The sequence below is a fragment of the Dryas octopetala genome, chromosome 5 (assembly GCF_963921425.1).
Source record: "Dryas octopetala chromosome 5, drDryOcto1.1, whole genome shotgun sequence".
NCBI classification, from domain to species: domain Eukaryota; kingdom Viridiplantae; phylum Streptophyta; class Magnoliopsida; order Rosales; family Rosaceae; genus Dryas; species Dryas octopetala.
The window spans coordinates 14,648,320-14,663,158 of NC_141370.1; the positions used below are offsets into that span (position 1 = coordinate 14,648,320).

The following is a 14,839-nucleotide window of genomic DNA, read 5'->3' on the forward strand; positions in this document are numbered from 1 at the left end:
TTGTAATGAAGCATAGACTTTTAGTCTTTGCTAGTTATACTTCAAAGTTGTTCCAATTGAAGCTTCACTTTAAGTAATGACTAAGGTTTGATTGGGGTTCGTAAGAATCATAAACAAAACACCAAGTGTGGATTATGCCATGAAGATATAAGTTACCATGATACCATCTTAATCATATGGCTTACAATGGGAGTTTTCAGCTCCTTCTTTTGGTAATTTTGGTTGTCCTGATATTAACTTATCCTTTTTGTGCTTGAGCTCTTGAGTCTTGACTGAAACCTCAGTTGTCTTCTAGCTAGGTTCTGGGTTGATTTCAGTTCTTTGATTCTGGTGTCTTGATATAACTGATCCTTTTTGGGATTGAGCTCTATACTGAAAACCTCAGTTGTCTAGCAAAACTTGACCTTTATACTTGCTGGTATCTTAGCTTCTTACCAAGGCCCTGTTGGTCTAGTTGTTAGTGGGTTTTAAAAGTGGTCTTAAGAGTAAATGCTCGAGGGAGGTGAGAAGAGGTTTTGTGTAAGCTGCCTAATGGGTAGTTTTTGGGTGTTATCTTCTAAAATTCCATTTTTCATGTTGTTATGCTGTTGAGAGAAAAATCTCGCATTGAAAAATAATAGCCTTGCTTAGTGGTTTATATGGAGTTGAGCCTCTCCACCCATCAACAATTCGTTTTTGGATGAATGCCAAGATTTTTTCACGGTTTCAGCATACGTGTCCCAATCTAAGCGCAACTTGACTATTCGGTTCTAAGACACAAGTTGTAGGATTTATCAAGTTCTATAGTGAAGTGGGGATTGATCTACAATTCGGAGTTCTTAATAGTTTAAAGTTTTTTTTGTTACATTGAAGATATGAGTAAATGAGTAGGTTGTTTCATATAAACCTTCATAGTTGATAATGCTCTTAATCTTTTCGTATTGAGTAGTGAATTGACTTTGATCATGTGTATCTTATCATCACTAGTTCACTACATGCTCGTAGTTGGGCAATCTACTTCAAGGCATGCAGGACCTTATAGAGGGAATGTAAGTCACTTCCCTCTTATGGTAGCCAGTCATAGGACACAATACTCGGCCTGGGCCTTAATGACCTAGGATTGGTCTAGACCGACTCATTTTATACTCACAAATTGTATGCCGGCCGACACTTGTTAGTAAGTGTCGGTTTGGGCAAATTTCAAACCGATTTTGACACCGTCAAAGACGGTTAACCGACAGTCGATTGGGTCGGATTGGTATAGGCCTTGACCGACATTGATATTGGGTCACTTTTTGGCCCAATTTTTAAGGCCTGCATTCAAATTCTCACTATTGAAAAAATATTGGCATTGGCAAGCTTTCAAAAATGGGCAACAATGCATTATTCATAATATTAGAATTTAAACCTGATTATAATTACAAATTGTTAACTACTTAACTTTAAACCTACTTACAATTACAATCCAAATTGAAAAAATAAGGCCATTATAAATTTATAACTTATAAGACCATTAAAAATAAGAAATTATTGTATGTATTTGATACACCGCCACGCGATGTAACTAATTCAACGTATTATAATATAGGTGGATGTTATGAATATTATATACCATACTAATATAAGTATATCGTCCAATAATACTCTCACACATTTGATTGGTTACATCACGTGACGGTGTATCGGATATACACAATAATTTTTCCATTACAACCCAATTACAACCTAATTTTAAGACCAAGAATTTGAAATGCCTTCAAACTTCTCTCTCTCTCTTCAAATTCCAAATATGAAGAAATGCGAGATTGAGAGCATTTTGAAAGGGTTGGTTGCGTTTTGGTCCAAAATGCAGACATCAAATGGTGTATGGTGCATGATAATGATCATGCACCCTCTATTTAACGACCCACATTCAATATAAATATAAATAATAATTAAAAAACATAAAAAATAATATATTGGTTCGATTCGGTAAATTGACGGTCTATGACTAACAGAATTGTTACCGTGAACCACAATGGTTGATTCGATTCTCGTACCAACGCTGACTCTCTCGGACAACCGCCCAACTCAATTTTTTGCTAATCGTTGGTCTGCTTGTCAGTTATTTCAACCCAACCCTAGTTCTGATGAGGCTGGTGCCATGGCAATCGTGTTTGAAGAAATTTTTTTAAAAAATAATGTAAAAGAAACATAGGATTATAGTGTAAGTGTGTTTTAGGATTGAGGAGTTGAGTAAAGCTATTTGTTTTTTAAGAGTACTAAAAATCAATGAGAATAACTTGACTGCCTGCCCTTGTGATAGGGGTAGGGTTGTGTAATGGAAGAGAGAGAAAGAGAGAAGGAGGAGAGGAGAGGAGAGGGAGAGAAGAGAGATAGAGAGGTGGTATCCGTGTTATGTAAGTTCCTCTAATTATGGAAGGCTAATGAGTGGAACTGTGGAATTCTTGTTATACAGGAAGAGAAAAATATAAAGTTGAGGCTTTGAGGCAATTGGTGGGTTCGCACTTGGCACTTGGCACTTGGCACGATTCACGCCTTTTGTTAGATGCCACATTCCACCACCAATGACCATAAAACTATAGACTACTCATCACACCATTAAACCGTGCATGCGGTGATGATGTGACTGATTAATCTATCCGTACGATTTGCCATCTTTATTCTCCGCACAATATTGGTGCGAAGAATATTGGTGTCCAATGTTCCTCCAAATTGGAATGGCCATTCCTCACGAGAATTTTTTTATTTGACTGATTGTTCCGTGATATTATTAATTTACTTCAATTATAAGATGTGTTCAAATATTAGAGAAATGTTATTTATTTATTTTTTCTACATTCTCTTTTGATAGTTTTCTTCATTATTCTTATTCTGTAGTAAATATATTCATTCTTTTAAATCACCCTTTAAACAATATTCTTTAAAAAAAAATTAACCAAATCAAAAATTATTCGATTAAATAAATAAATAATTTTGATAACAGTTAAATTTATCGTCTATTTATTTTATATCAGTTACATAATTAAATAATTTTTTATTATGCAAATTTTATAGATGATTTTTAAAGGGTGATCTTAAAAATGAATAGTTCCGATCATAATACTACACTTCAGAATCAGAAAAATAAAAAAGATGAGAAGGTCAAAATGAGAAAGTAAATAGTATTCCTCTATATATTAATATCTAAATCTTACATCTTAAACTCTTACCCTTATAAATTGTATGTGTTATAATTTGAGTAAATCAGTAACACCACGTTAGCATGTCATATAGTGTTTTGATCACACCAAATTTTTTTTTTTTCTTTCGTCACGGTAAAAAATTATTGCATATAATGATATTGTATTAATGTTGAGAGAAATATCCCACATTACTTAGTAATTTATAAAAATTTTGACATCTCCATCTGTTGCTAATTGAATTCTATTTAGTCCTTTGTAAGAAGTTAGGTTTATTCACCTAAGTCGTGCAAATTCACTCCAATAAAAGATAGGAGTGTCATCACATAAGATAATTCATCACTCACCTAACCCGCCAAAAACAGAAACACAGAAACGAAAAGGTAAGATTATCTCTGTTGGGAACTTGGGATGAGAGAATATTGACTTTTACTGCTACTTTCTTTACCACAGGATGGAAAAAGAAAAATACAAGTAAGCCTTCGATTTATGGTCCTGAATCTTGATCGTATGGAAGCAGAAGCACCTATTCCAGGCTCAATTATTTCTTGTCTGTACTTGTGTATGCCATCACTTGGGAATCTAATTTTTTGAGATGGCCTTTGGAGCCTCGGACATATTTCAATTTATTTCAATTTTGGCAAACTTCATATTCAAATTATCACGAATTTTAAACAAACCCAACCCAGAAGTTGGTTGGTTAGGGATCCAAGTTAATAAGAACGATTACGTAGCATTAACTCAGCAGATTATGCCTTACGAAAAGAAAAAAAAAAATATATATATATATATATACAAATTCAATTAGGTGTGCACAAACGAACATGCACACATATCATTGAACGCTCGACAATATTTTTTTCACATGGGCGAGCACTGCAGCGCTCGACCCTGCTTCCTCCTCAAGTTTTAAGGGTAAACCCTCATTTTTTCACATCATTCTCTCTTAGGGTATATAATGAGTTTAGTCCTCTCAAAATTTTGCATTACCAAGTGCTTGGCGACCACCGCCAAGTACTCGACGTTTGTACCTGAATGTAACTATGGGCCAGTTTGGTATTGCTGTGAGGAAAAACAGATGTGAAGTAAAGTAAGCTGTAAAGTAAAACAGTTGAGTGTTTGGTAAACTATGTTTTCAAAAGTACTGCGAGTATAAAAAACAGTATCAAAGTGTTTAATAAATGTTAATGTAAAAGTGCTGTGACATGTATAATTGCTAAAATGGACATGATGCTGAAAGTGTCTTTCATTTATTTATTTGGTAAAAATAAAATGTTTTTTTACTTGTTTTTGAAATTTTTATTAGCATTAATTTTTCTAAGAACAACATTATTAAATAAGTATGCCTATTATTTTTTAGGTATATTATAATTTTAATTGTACAAATAAAATATCATAATTAATTATCATAATATAAAATATAATGAACATTTTTTTAATTTAAAATAAACAAATAAAAATTATAGAAATCAATGAGGGTATTATGGGTAAAATAAAATATCCATTATTGCTGTGATTCACTGCAATTTTCAAAAACACCTACCTGCTTTTTGTTTTTGTTGTGGGGAATAGAGAATTGTAGGGAAAAACAGTTTTTAATTTTTTTACCAAATACCAAAATTTGTGTAGGTGATTAAAAATTGTCATCCACAACAGCTTGTAGGTCCTTCACCGCAATCCCAAACGGGGCCTATATATATATTCTACTTAATAGTTACAAATTGAAGCATTATTTGGCCCACACTAATAACTTATTTTTCAGTCAAAACACTAATAACTTTAGGACAATGCTTGGGTCACCCCTAAAGGGTACCTGCAGGTCACCTCATTCCCTAAAAATGCTTATTCGGTAGTGCATACTCAGGATCAGAATCATTTTTTTTTTTTTTTGATCACCTATTAAAGATCATCTCTATAAAAAATTAACTTAATTGAAAATCGTTTGATTATATAACCGTTATCGAATAAATAGATGGTTTAGTCAAGAAACTACTATTTAAATATAAATTGTCCATTTATTTTATTTTTTCGATAACAATGATGTAACCAAATGATTTTGATGAAATTAATTTTTTTCAGAAATAATTTTTAATAAGTGATCTAAAAAATAAACGGTTTCGATCTTAAATCTGTACTACCGAACAAGTATTTTCTGAGAATCAGGTGTATATGGATCGAGGTCATCCTGGGTGGACCCAATTTAAGTATTGTCCATAACTTTATGACCTCAAAACCATGAATCACTCTCGCGAATTAGAGCAGCTCCACCCAACCTTGGGTCCCTAGCTGTGAGATACCAGATTTGAAAAGAAAAAAGGAGAGAGAGAGAGAGAGAGAGAGAGAGACTTGGATGGGCTTCTGCCACGTCTCCATAATCCTAGCAATTACTATGTGCATGCACTGATTAGGAAAGAAAAGCTCGTCTGATTAGTTTAATCATGCATATATCTTGTTCCATTAATTTAATGAAGCTTAATATTACTTGAAAATTGTTGCCTCAAACACATCAACAAAGAAGGTGGCTTAAAAAATGTTATAGAGGGATCAAGAAGCTCACGAAATATTCTTCCAATATATAAAACCCAACCATAAACCATTATCATATATAGTAATTAATTAATTGATCAAAAGAAATATAGTAATTAATTAAAATTAACAATGAAGATTGCAGAGGTCTTGTTTCCTAAATTGTCAAACAAAACATTGTGTCAGAGAGACCAAAGAAGGTGCATGCAACTGACCCAAACACTAGACTAGATTAGATGCTTAATTGATAATACTCGATCCATTAAAAATTTTCTTTTTCTAATTTTGGCCTTTTAAAATAGTATTGGGATCTAAAGGACATTAAAACTTCGATGAGGTTGGCTTGTGTCATCTATCATCATTTTAAATGAAGTGATATGCATTCTAGGTGCAACATTTCCTAAATTTAAAAAGATAAAAACCCAAAATGGAAATTCAACTAGAAGCTTGATTTGATTAATTATATACTAGAATTTATTTAAGCTTTTACTATACAACCGATCAAATTGCTGAGGACTAGCTCTTAAGTGGCAACCTAACTGATATAAAAACTATGCAAATCATTGTTAGCTAAGCATATGGTAATTATACAATTTAAGAACTATCGGATTATTAGATATAAAGTGATAACTAAGATCGATCTCAAGTAAGGCTCCCACATCATACTATTTAAATAGGGATATCTTTTTTTGTCAAATAATTTAAGAGAGGGAAGATTCGAACTCATACCTTGAGTATATTAACTAGTAAAATTTTAAACCCCACATTTTATTAACAAGAGATTTTTTTTATTAGCTTCAATTAAGATAGAAAAAAAAAAAACGAGCCTAGCACTCTCTAGAATTCCCAAACATATTTTGCACTTTGATATAAAAGTATCAACATTACTACAATGACAATATTAGTGTTTGACCAAAAAAAAAAAACAATATTAGTTGTACTCTGCCATAAGAGTGTATTATCTCGAAATCATCATAATAGTAGTCTTATTTGATGAAATTTAGAGCCTGTTTGGTATTCTATTCAAATTGTTTTTTAAAAAAATAAAAAAAATTAAGTTTTAGTCAAGAAAACGTGTTTGGTAAACTATTTTCAAAAACAGTTCTTAGAAAAAAAATTCAAAAACATGTTTTTTTTTTTAATGATAAAACATCGTTTTTCTTATTTTTTTTTTTACACTTCTTTCTTTCTTAGCTGTCATCATTTTTTAAATTTAAAAATTATTTTCAAATTTTAATAATTGATTTTGAAAACTCACATTTTTTTAAAAAAATTTGAGTAGGATACCAAACGGGTCCTTAGGTATTCATTTCAAAACTAATTAACAATATGAGGAGTAGTTCAAGATTATTATAAACTACTATGCAAGGCCCCACATTGATCTTTTCTCTCAACATGTCCATGCTCCGCATGTGTGTCGTCATTCAAGCATAACACGTGAACATCATATTAGGTGACGTAGGAGTACACGTGACCGTTGGGTATAACACGTAGATAACCTGCTTTGATACGATGAAAAAATCTAGCTATTTATCGAAAAACCAATTATTAATACGAGTAAATCAAAACTCTTATAAATCACTATACAAAGCTAAACATTAATCTTTTCTCTCAATATTGTTTACACTTTGCATAAAAGTGAGAGGCCAATTGGTGCTGTTCACCAAATAAGAAAAAGAATCTCTAAGCATACAATTATTATATGCAATCGCACATTCAACTATTTGTTTATTCATATATAATTTTATTAATTTTGTGAGAGAAAAATCGTATATAATTATTATTTTGAAAGGATTTCTTCACAAAACAAAGGTTAATGTAAAATGTAAAATAGTTGATGAAGTGTTGTGGACTAGAAGGAAAACAATGCGGGGCCTAAAAAAACAAGGGAGTCAAATATCACAGTGTTTTATTTGAGAAAATGAGTTTTCGATCTCTTTAGATCATAATATGTGCAGACACAGAAGCAGCAAACAACCACCTTAATAGTGCAGCACGATGGATGTCTGTGGAACAAGTAAAAGAGAAGAAATGCCAATAATGGCAGCAAGAAAAAAAGAAAAAAAGAAAAAAGAAACAGCATCAATTTGCAATGGGAAAGAACGAAAGACTCTGCAGCAGGCGCACAAACAGCGTCTCTGATAGAGAGAGAGAGAATCTGACACACACACACTACACACTAAATGCTGTGATGTGGACCAGCATTCTCTCACTTTATTAGTTCCCTCTCACACCCACCCAGAGAAACAGAAAGGAAACAAAAAAGAAGAAAATCTAACTCTCTGACCCTTTCATTATCTTTGCCTAATCCCTCTGACTCTTTCATTATACTTGGTTAAACACATAAACCCTTGTCTGAGATCCGTTTAATTGGTAAAATTTTTAGGTAGGAATGTAGGATATATATTCATTATGTTTGCCTTTTTCTCTCATCACGTGTGGCAACTGTTAAGAAAAATGGACACGTAGGAACTTGTTTTTGTAATTGGACTTTTATGTAGAAAAGTTTCACCTTGTAGACACTACATATTATATAAACTTAAAATGTTATATAGACGCGTTTTTAATCTTTTAATCCAGATGGGTTAACTTTTTTTTTTAGTAAAATATAAATTATTCACCATTAAATTTGTAGGCCACAAAAAGGATGTTATTAATATACATGTTCTCATTTATCTCTCATTATGAAAATACAAAAAACAGTTTTATGCTGGGAATTTGAGGTGTGCAGGAAGATTCCAAGCAAGGCAGAGTGGGCAGAGAGAGTAATGTCAAGTCTGACAAATTTCTTTATTTTTCTTTTCTTTTTGCTTTCACTCTCTCTTTCTCTCTTTTTCTCTCTCAGTGTTGCACATAAAACACATTAATTTTGTGGTGGTTTAGGGTTTCAGAGAGCAATAATTAGGAGCTGGACCAGGGTGCAGGGTGTGGGAGAGGACTAACGTGACCCTGTCGGCTGTTCTGCAAATTGAGTAGCAGGTGTAGTCATTCACTCATTTTGAGTACAAACCAAACCACCTGTTCCTTGATCAATAGATTTTATGGGTTGGATGGGTGGTAGGAAACACAAACCATTCTCTCTCTCTCTCTCTCTCTCTCTCTCTCTCTCTCATTTCTCACTCCCCATCTCTTTATTGGCTCTATCTTCTCACTCTCTACTTTCTCATAATCTTCAGATTTTAGCCAGCTACTCTCTCCTTAATCAAATTCCAGAGCCATACTCTCTCCTTAATCAAATGCCAGAACCAACTGCTGCTTCTTACATATTTGATTTCAATGGTGGTGCAACTACAACAATCTTTCTTCAATTTTACAATCTTACTAATTTATAACTAAGGTAACATTTATTTATTTAGTTCTGGTTGTAGGTCCCCCCCCTCTATTTTCTTTTCCTGTTTGAGTTCCAAGATCTTTATATATATATATATACATATATTTTTTCATTTGGGCGTTTCTTCTATTTGATTTTTAATTAATACATCAATCTTTTTATCCATCACTCTATCTAGCACTGCTCAATCACCTGCTTGTGTCTTTGGAAATAGAAGGGTTGAAACGGTTGGTGGGTTTAGCACCCAAAATGTCAAAATCAGATAATACAAAAAGAAAAAAAAAAGAATAATTAATCTTAAGCTAGTGATTATTTTTTTGATTAAGTTTTCAATAAGGTTAGATACATGGTATGAATTAGGGTTGAGGAAATTACAAAAAGATCCATATGTATAATTTGAGAGACAGATCATAAATAGGATCATGATGAAGAAGATAGTTAATGAAAATACCTTTGTTTACCTTTATTAAAATAAAAAAGAATAAAAAATTAAAGGAGGCTGGCTGAGGCTGAGATCAAAGCCCTGTATAATAGAAATCATCATCAGCTGATTTAATGGAGGTGAGAGGCCAAGATAAGGTAATAGGGATGCCAACCACTCTGGACTACAATCCAGCCAATAGGGACTCTTCATCCAAGTTGTCTTCTCCAGCTCTACCATCATCAGAAATAAGAGGAATAGACCAAACTGGTCTTGGTACTCTTGCTCATGGTAACAATACAATCTTCATCCAATCCCAAACCCTAGACCCCCATCATCATCCACTTCATCTTTCATCTAAAGACAACCACCACCACCAATATCATCATCAGCCTCAGCAATTGAATCCACAACCACCACCACAGAAACCCAGAAGAGATCATCCTGACCCAAACCCAGATCCAATCCCATCTCCAATAGTTGTCTGTACCCCAAGAGCAACACCAACAACAACCCCAATTGCTGGTGGATCAAACAGCTTCAAAGCACCGCCAGCACCGCCAGCACGAGCTTCCAAATCAGTGAGGTACAGGGAATGTTTGAGAAACCACGCGGCCAGCTCCGGCGGGCACGTGCTGGATGGCTGCGGAGAATTCATGCCGAGCAGCAGCGCAGAAGAAGAGGTCGACACCCCAGAAGCATTGAAATGTGCGGCTTGTGAGTGCCACAGGAATTTCCACAGAAAAGAGGTGGAGGGTAGTGGTGGTGATCATGATCATGATCATCAGTCTAATTACTACATCTATAACCACAACAAAAACAACATGATCACCGGCCGTAGAGATCATTATTCAGAACCTGCAGTAGCACCCCCACCCCAACATCCTATCCGTCATCATCACCAGCAGTACCACCGCCACCAACAAATTCCCCCTATGATGATGGCCTTCGGGGGCGGCGGAGGTGGCGGCGGGGCGGCGGCTGAGTCCTCCAGTGAGGATCTCAACATCAATGTGTATCAGTCAAATTATGCGGCCGCGGTGGGGCAGCTGCAGGCAAGGAAGAAGCGGTTTCGGACCAAGTTCAGTCAGGAGCAGAAGGAGAAGATGATGGGGTTGGCTCAGAAGTTGGGGTGGAGGATCCAAAAGCATGATGAGGAAGAGGTGCAGCAGTTGTGTGCTCAAGTGGGTATAAAGAGGCAGGTCTTCAAGGTGTGGATGCACAATAATAAACAGGCCATGAAGAAGAAAGAAGCAAATTAATGTAAGCCAAGACTAAATTAACTTACTTTATTATCATCACAATTAGTACCCTTCTTCAGATTGTTGATAAATTTAATGAATAATTAGATCAGAGATATTAATGTATGTTCATAGTCAAATAGCTAGAAATTGGTGGTAGATAAATTCAGTGACCACTACTACTATTTTTACTTCTTCTTCTTGGATCTTCTTCTCCTTGTTTGGTTGGTTTCAAAAATTAACATTTGCAAATACAAACAATTACTTGTGCTGGAAATTAATGAGTGGGTATCTGTCTCATTCTCTCGCATGCATGCTGCATATATAGTACCTTTTCTTTTTTTTTTTTTTCTAGATTTTTTTGCTGATGAGCTCGATCTTTCAATAGGAAAAGATATAAAAGGAAGAAAAAGAGAAAAAAGAGAAACCAGCTTTTGGTCGTGTGGTGGTCAGGTGGTGCATACGTTAGTTCAGGGTCTCTTAATTGTTTCATTTCCTTGTTTTTATGCTTTTGTTATAAGTTATAACGTATGATGTTAACATTAAAAGTCAAATAATACTTTTAAAAAAACTTGAAAAACCGGTGCGTTTCTATATAGGAAAAATTAGAGTTTAATTACTTTAACATTTTAAATAAAGTTCTTTGACCATTGTCTTGTCAAATAAATATATCATTATTTTTTTTATTTTTTGAGAATATAGGGTACGAGTTTACCTATTCATATCTTTCTAGGGTATAGAATGAAGTTTATGAAAGTTGCATGTTAGGTCCGCCTAAAATCTTAGAGTTGAAATTTAATATAAAGTCAACAAACCAGCACTTAAGAAAGAAATAAAAATGCACTATCGAACACTCGAAAATGACCGCCGAGCGCTCCGCGCTTGGTATGTGTGAAAAAAAAATATAAACTAATAAACTAATATTATGTAACATGAAATTGTCACAATATTATTAGAGTTTAGTTAGAATTTTAAAGGACATAAGACTTTAGTCAATAAATTATAAATTAAAGAATTTGAATGAAAGTCTCCCTATGTATTATAACATGACCTACTGAACATATAAGACTTCTATAATTTCAAAAACTAGGTTTCATATTAACATAAATTAATCAGTCTACTACATGATTTATATAAAATTAACAGTAGTGATAGATATATGCAGATTTTGGATAGATAATTTTAGTAATTTTTTTAATATCTATAATTTTTCGGTAGTATATATAGCATTGCACTGTATAACAGTGTCTACCTTAGTTTGGACGTACAGTTGTTCCTTACATTCGCATTTGTATTATGTTCAAATGTAAAATCCTGTATTCCTAACAACATAACATATTAAATTGTCTGTGAAGTAATTATACACTGACACTGTATATGAAACTTTACCAAATGGTAAAAATATACATGCGGCGTTTTTGTGTTCAGTGATTTGTAGTGAGAAATTGTTTCTGAATTGTCCATAAACTCTAGCTCGAGTGACATTGAAAGATTGAAAGCATGAATGCTGAAAACATTGTACCTTGACGGGCAAAGAATTAATATACACATTTCTAAAGCCCCAGCAGGCAATTAGTAACAAAATATATATACAGTACACAGATCGATTGATTTATAACATTTTTTTTTTTTGCCATGAGATTGATTTATAACATTAATTGTGAGCCTAGAAGGATCGAGGGGCGTTGGTCAAACCTTCTCTGAACAGCCATCTGGGGAATATTAATGATGAAGACAAACAAGAGTAGCTAGCTAGCACGTGCATGAATGATCAGAGGACTTGGGCCGTATATGCAGACTTACTAGAAATTATTGTCGCAAAGCTAGATTAATTCAACATCACCAATTATTTTAAACTTTTTTTCGACCCAAAAAAAAAATATATATATATATATATTTAAAACTTTTCAAGTCACTCAAAACTACAGAGCTCCTAAGGGGAAAAAAGAAAGAGAGGGTCAACTCATGTGTGTTGGAATAAAAGAGAAATTCAGATGCAACTGCATTTGTACACACTTCAAAATTTGAAAATGCATATGCCACATATGAATGACTAAGCTGATGGAATAGATATTGATATTAAGAGTCCAAAAGAAGAAACTTGTTCTCTTGACTACGTAGAAAATTTTGTATAACTGAAAAATGCTTATGATATTGATTCAGCAGTAGCATACAAGACAAGCTTTAAATAGCTAGACTCTCTAACAGATAAGACTGCCCACACAACATTAAATATTACATAGAAAACTGAAAAGACACATAAAGAAAAATAAAAACACAGCTAACACTTAATTAATTTCAACCATCAGAATAACTAGAGAAGTCTAGATTATTCTCAACAGCCCCCCTTAAGCTAGACTTTTTTAACTCCAATTAAAGTCCTCATCTTGACGAGCAGGTCCTTCTTCAATGGTTTAGTGAATAAGTCTGCAAGCTGGTCTTGAGACTTGCAAAACTGAACTTCAACTTCTTTTCCCTTGATTAATTCTCGAATAAAATGGAACTTAATCTTGATGTGCTTACTCTTGCTGTGAAACATTGGATTCTTGGATAGACATATGGCAGATTTGTTATCACAAAACATCCTGGTAGGACCTTCTTGAGCTTGATCCAATTCTTCCATGATGCTTCTTAACCACCTAGCTTGACAACCAGCAGAGGTAAGAGCAATATACTCTGATTTTGCAGATGAGAGAGCCACAACAGGTTGTTTCTTGGATGACCATGAAACTGCACTTAAACCAATGCCAAAAACGTAACCTGAAGTGCTCTTGCAATCGTCAACACTTCCAGCCCAATCACTATCATTGTAACCTATCAAATTTGAATTTTTCACAGAATAATAATGAAGGCCATAATTGAGAGTTCCCTTCACATATCTCAATATCCTCTTTCCAAGCTCCCAATGAACATCTCTTGGTGATTCCATAAACCGACTAAGGAAGCTCACAGAAAATGCAAGGTCTGGTCTTGTAGTAGTTAGAAACATAAGACCACCAACAAGACTACGAAAGAGTGTTTGATTCACTTTTGAATCTCCATCATTTTTCCCAACTTTAACACCAACTTCCATAGGAGTACTGACTGACTTAGCATCTTCAAGTCTGAATCTCTTCACCAATTCCTTGGCATATTTCTTTTGAGAGATACAAATACCATTTCCATTTTGTTTGACTTCAATTCCAAGGAAGAAATGAAGCAAACCCAAATCTGTCATCTCAAATTTTTTGGACATGGCTAACTTGAAATCATCACACATTTAAACACTACTTCTAGTAAAAATCAAGTCATCCACATACAAGCAGACAAATAAAATCTCACCTTGGGAATTCTTCTTGCTGTAAAGAGTGTGTTCATATGGGCATTTGTGAAACCCATATTCTTGAAAGAATGCATCAACTCTACAGTACCAAGCTCTTGGAGCTTGTTTTAATCCGTACAATGCCTTCTTCAATCTGCACACTTTTCCTTCTTCACATTTCTGCACATAACCAGGAGGTTGCTCGATATATACTTCCTCTTCCAAGATGCCCTGCAAAAAGGCTGACCTCACGTCCATTTGAAAGACATTCCACTAATTTTGGGCAGCAAGAGCTAACACCATACGAATGGTGTCAAAGCGAGCAACTGGAGCAAACACTTCATTGTAATCCACTCCATAATTTTGCTTGTAGCCCTTAGCTACTAAACGAGCTTTGTATTTCTCCACTTCTCCTTGGGCATTCAACTTGGTATTATACACCCATTTCACACCAATGGGCATCTTTTCTTTAGGAAGATCAACCAGCTCCCATGTGTCATTCCTTAAAGAGGAATGACACAAAACCACTTTCTGGCTCCACAAGGCTGTTGAGTGAGGTCTTCTTGATTTTCTGGCTCCACAAAACCACTTTCAACAATCTCCCATAGATCTTGAGCAGCATACAACACCTTCATTTGAATGCTCCACTGGTTATAATTCTTCCCAGTGAACTTTGGAAGTTGGGGCTGCATCATGTTGTTGTTTGAAGCCATGGATTTACTACTGAGCTCTAATACCACTATGATGGAATAGATATTGATATTAAGAGTCCAAGAGAAGAAACTTGTTCTCTTGACTACGTAGAAAATTTTGTATAACTGAAAAATGCTTCTGATATTGATTAAGCAGTAGCATACA

General features: G+C 34.3%; 1 protein-coding gene across 1 annotated transcript; it reads left to right on the top strand.

Moving 5' to 3' along the window:
* The first annotated feature begins 8,623 nt into the window (after positions 1-8,623).
* LOC147284676 (zinc-finger homeodomain protein 5-like) lies at positions 8,624-10,957 on the top strand. The gene is made up of 2 exons (XM_086243606.1): positions 8,624-8,744; positions 8,864-10,957. The coding sequence occupies exon 2, from the start codon at positions 9,574-9,576 to the stop codon at positions 10,699-10,701; it is 1,128 nt and encodes a 375-aa protein (XP_086099732.1). The 5' UTR covers positions 8,624-8,744; positions 8,864-9,573; the 3' UTR covers positions 10,702-10,957.
* Positions 10,958-14,839: the final 3,882 nt, after the last annotated feature.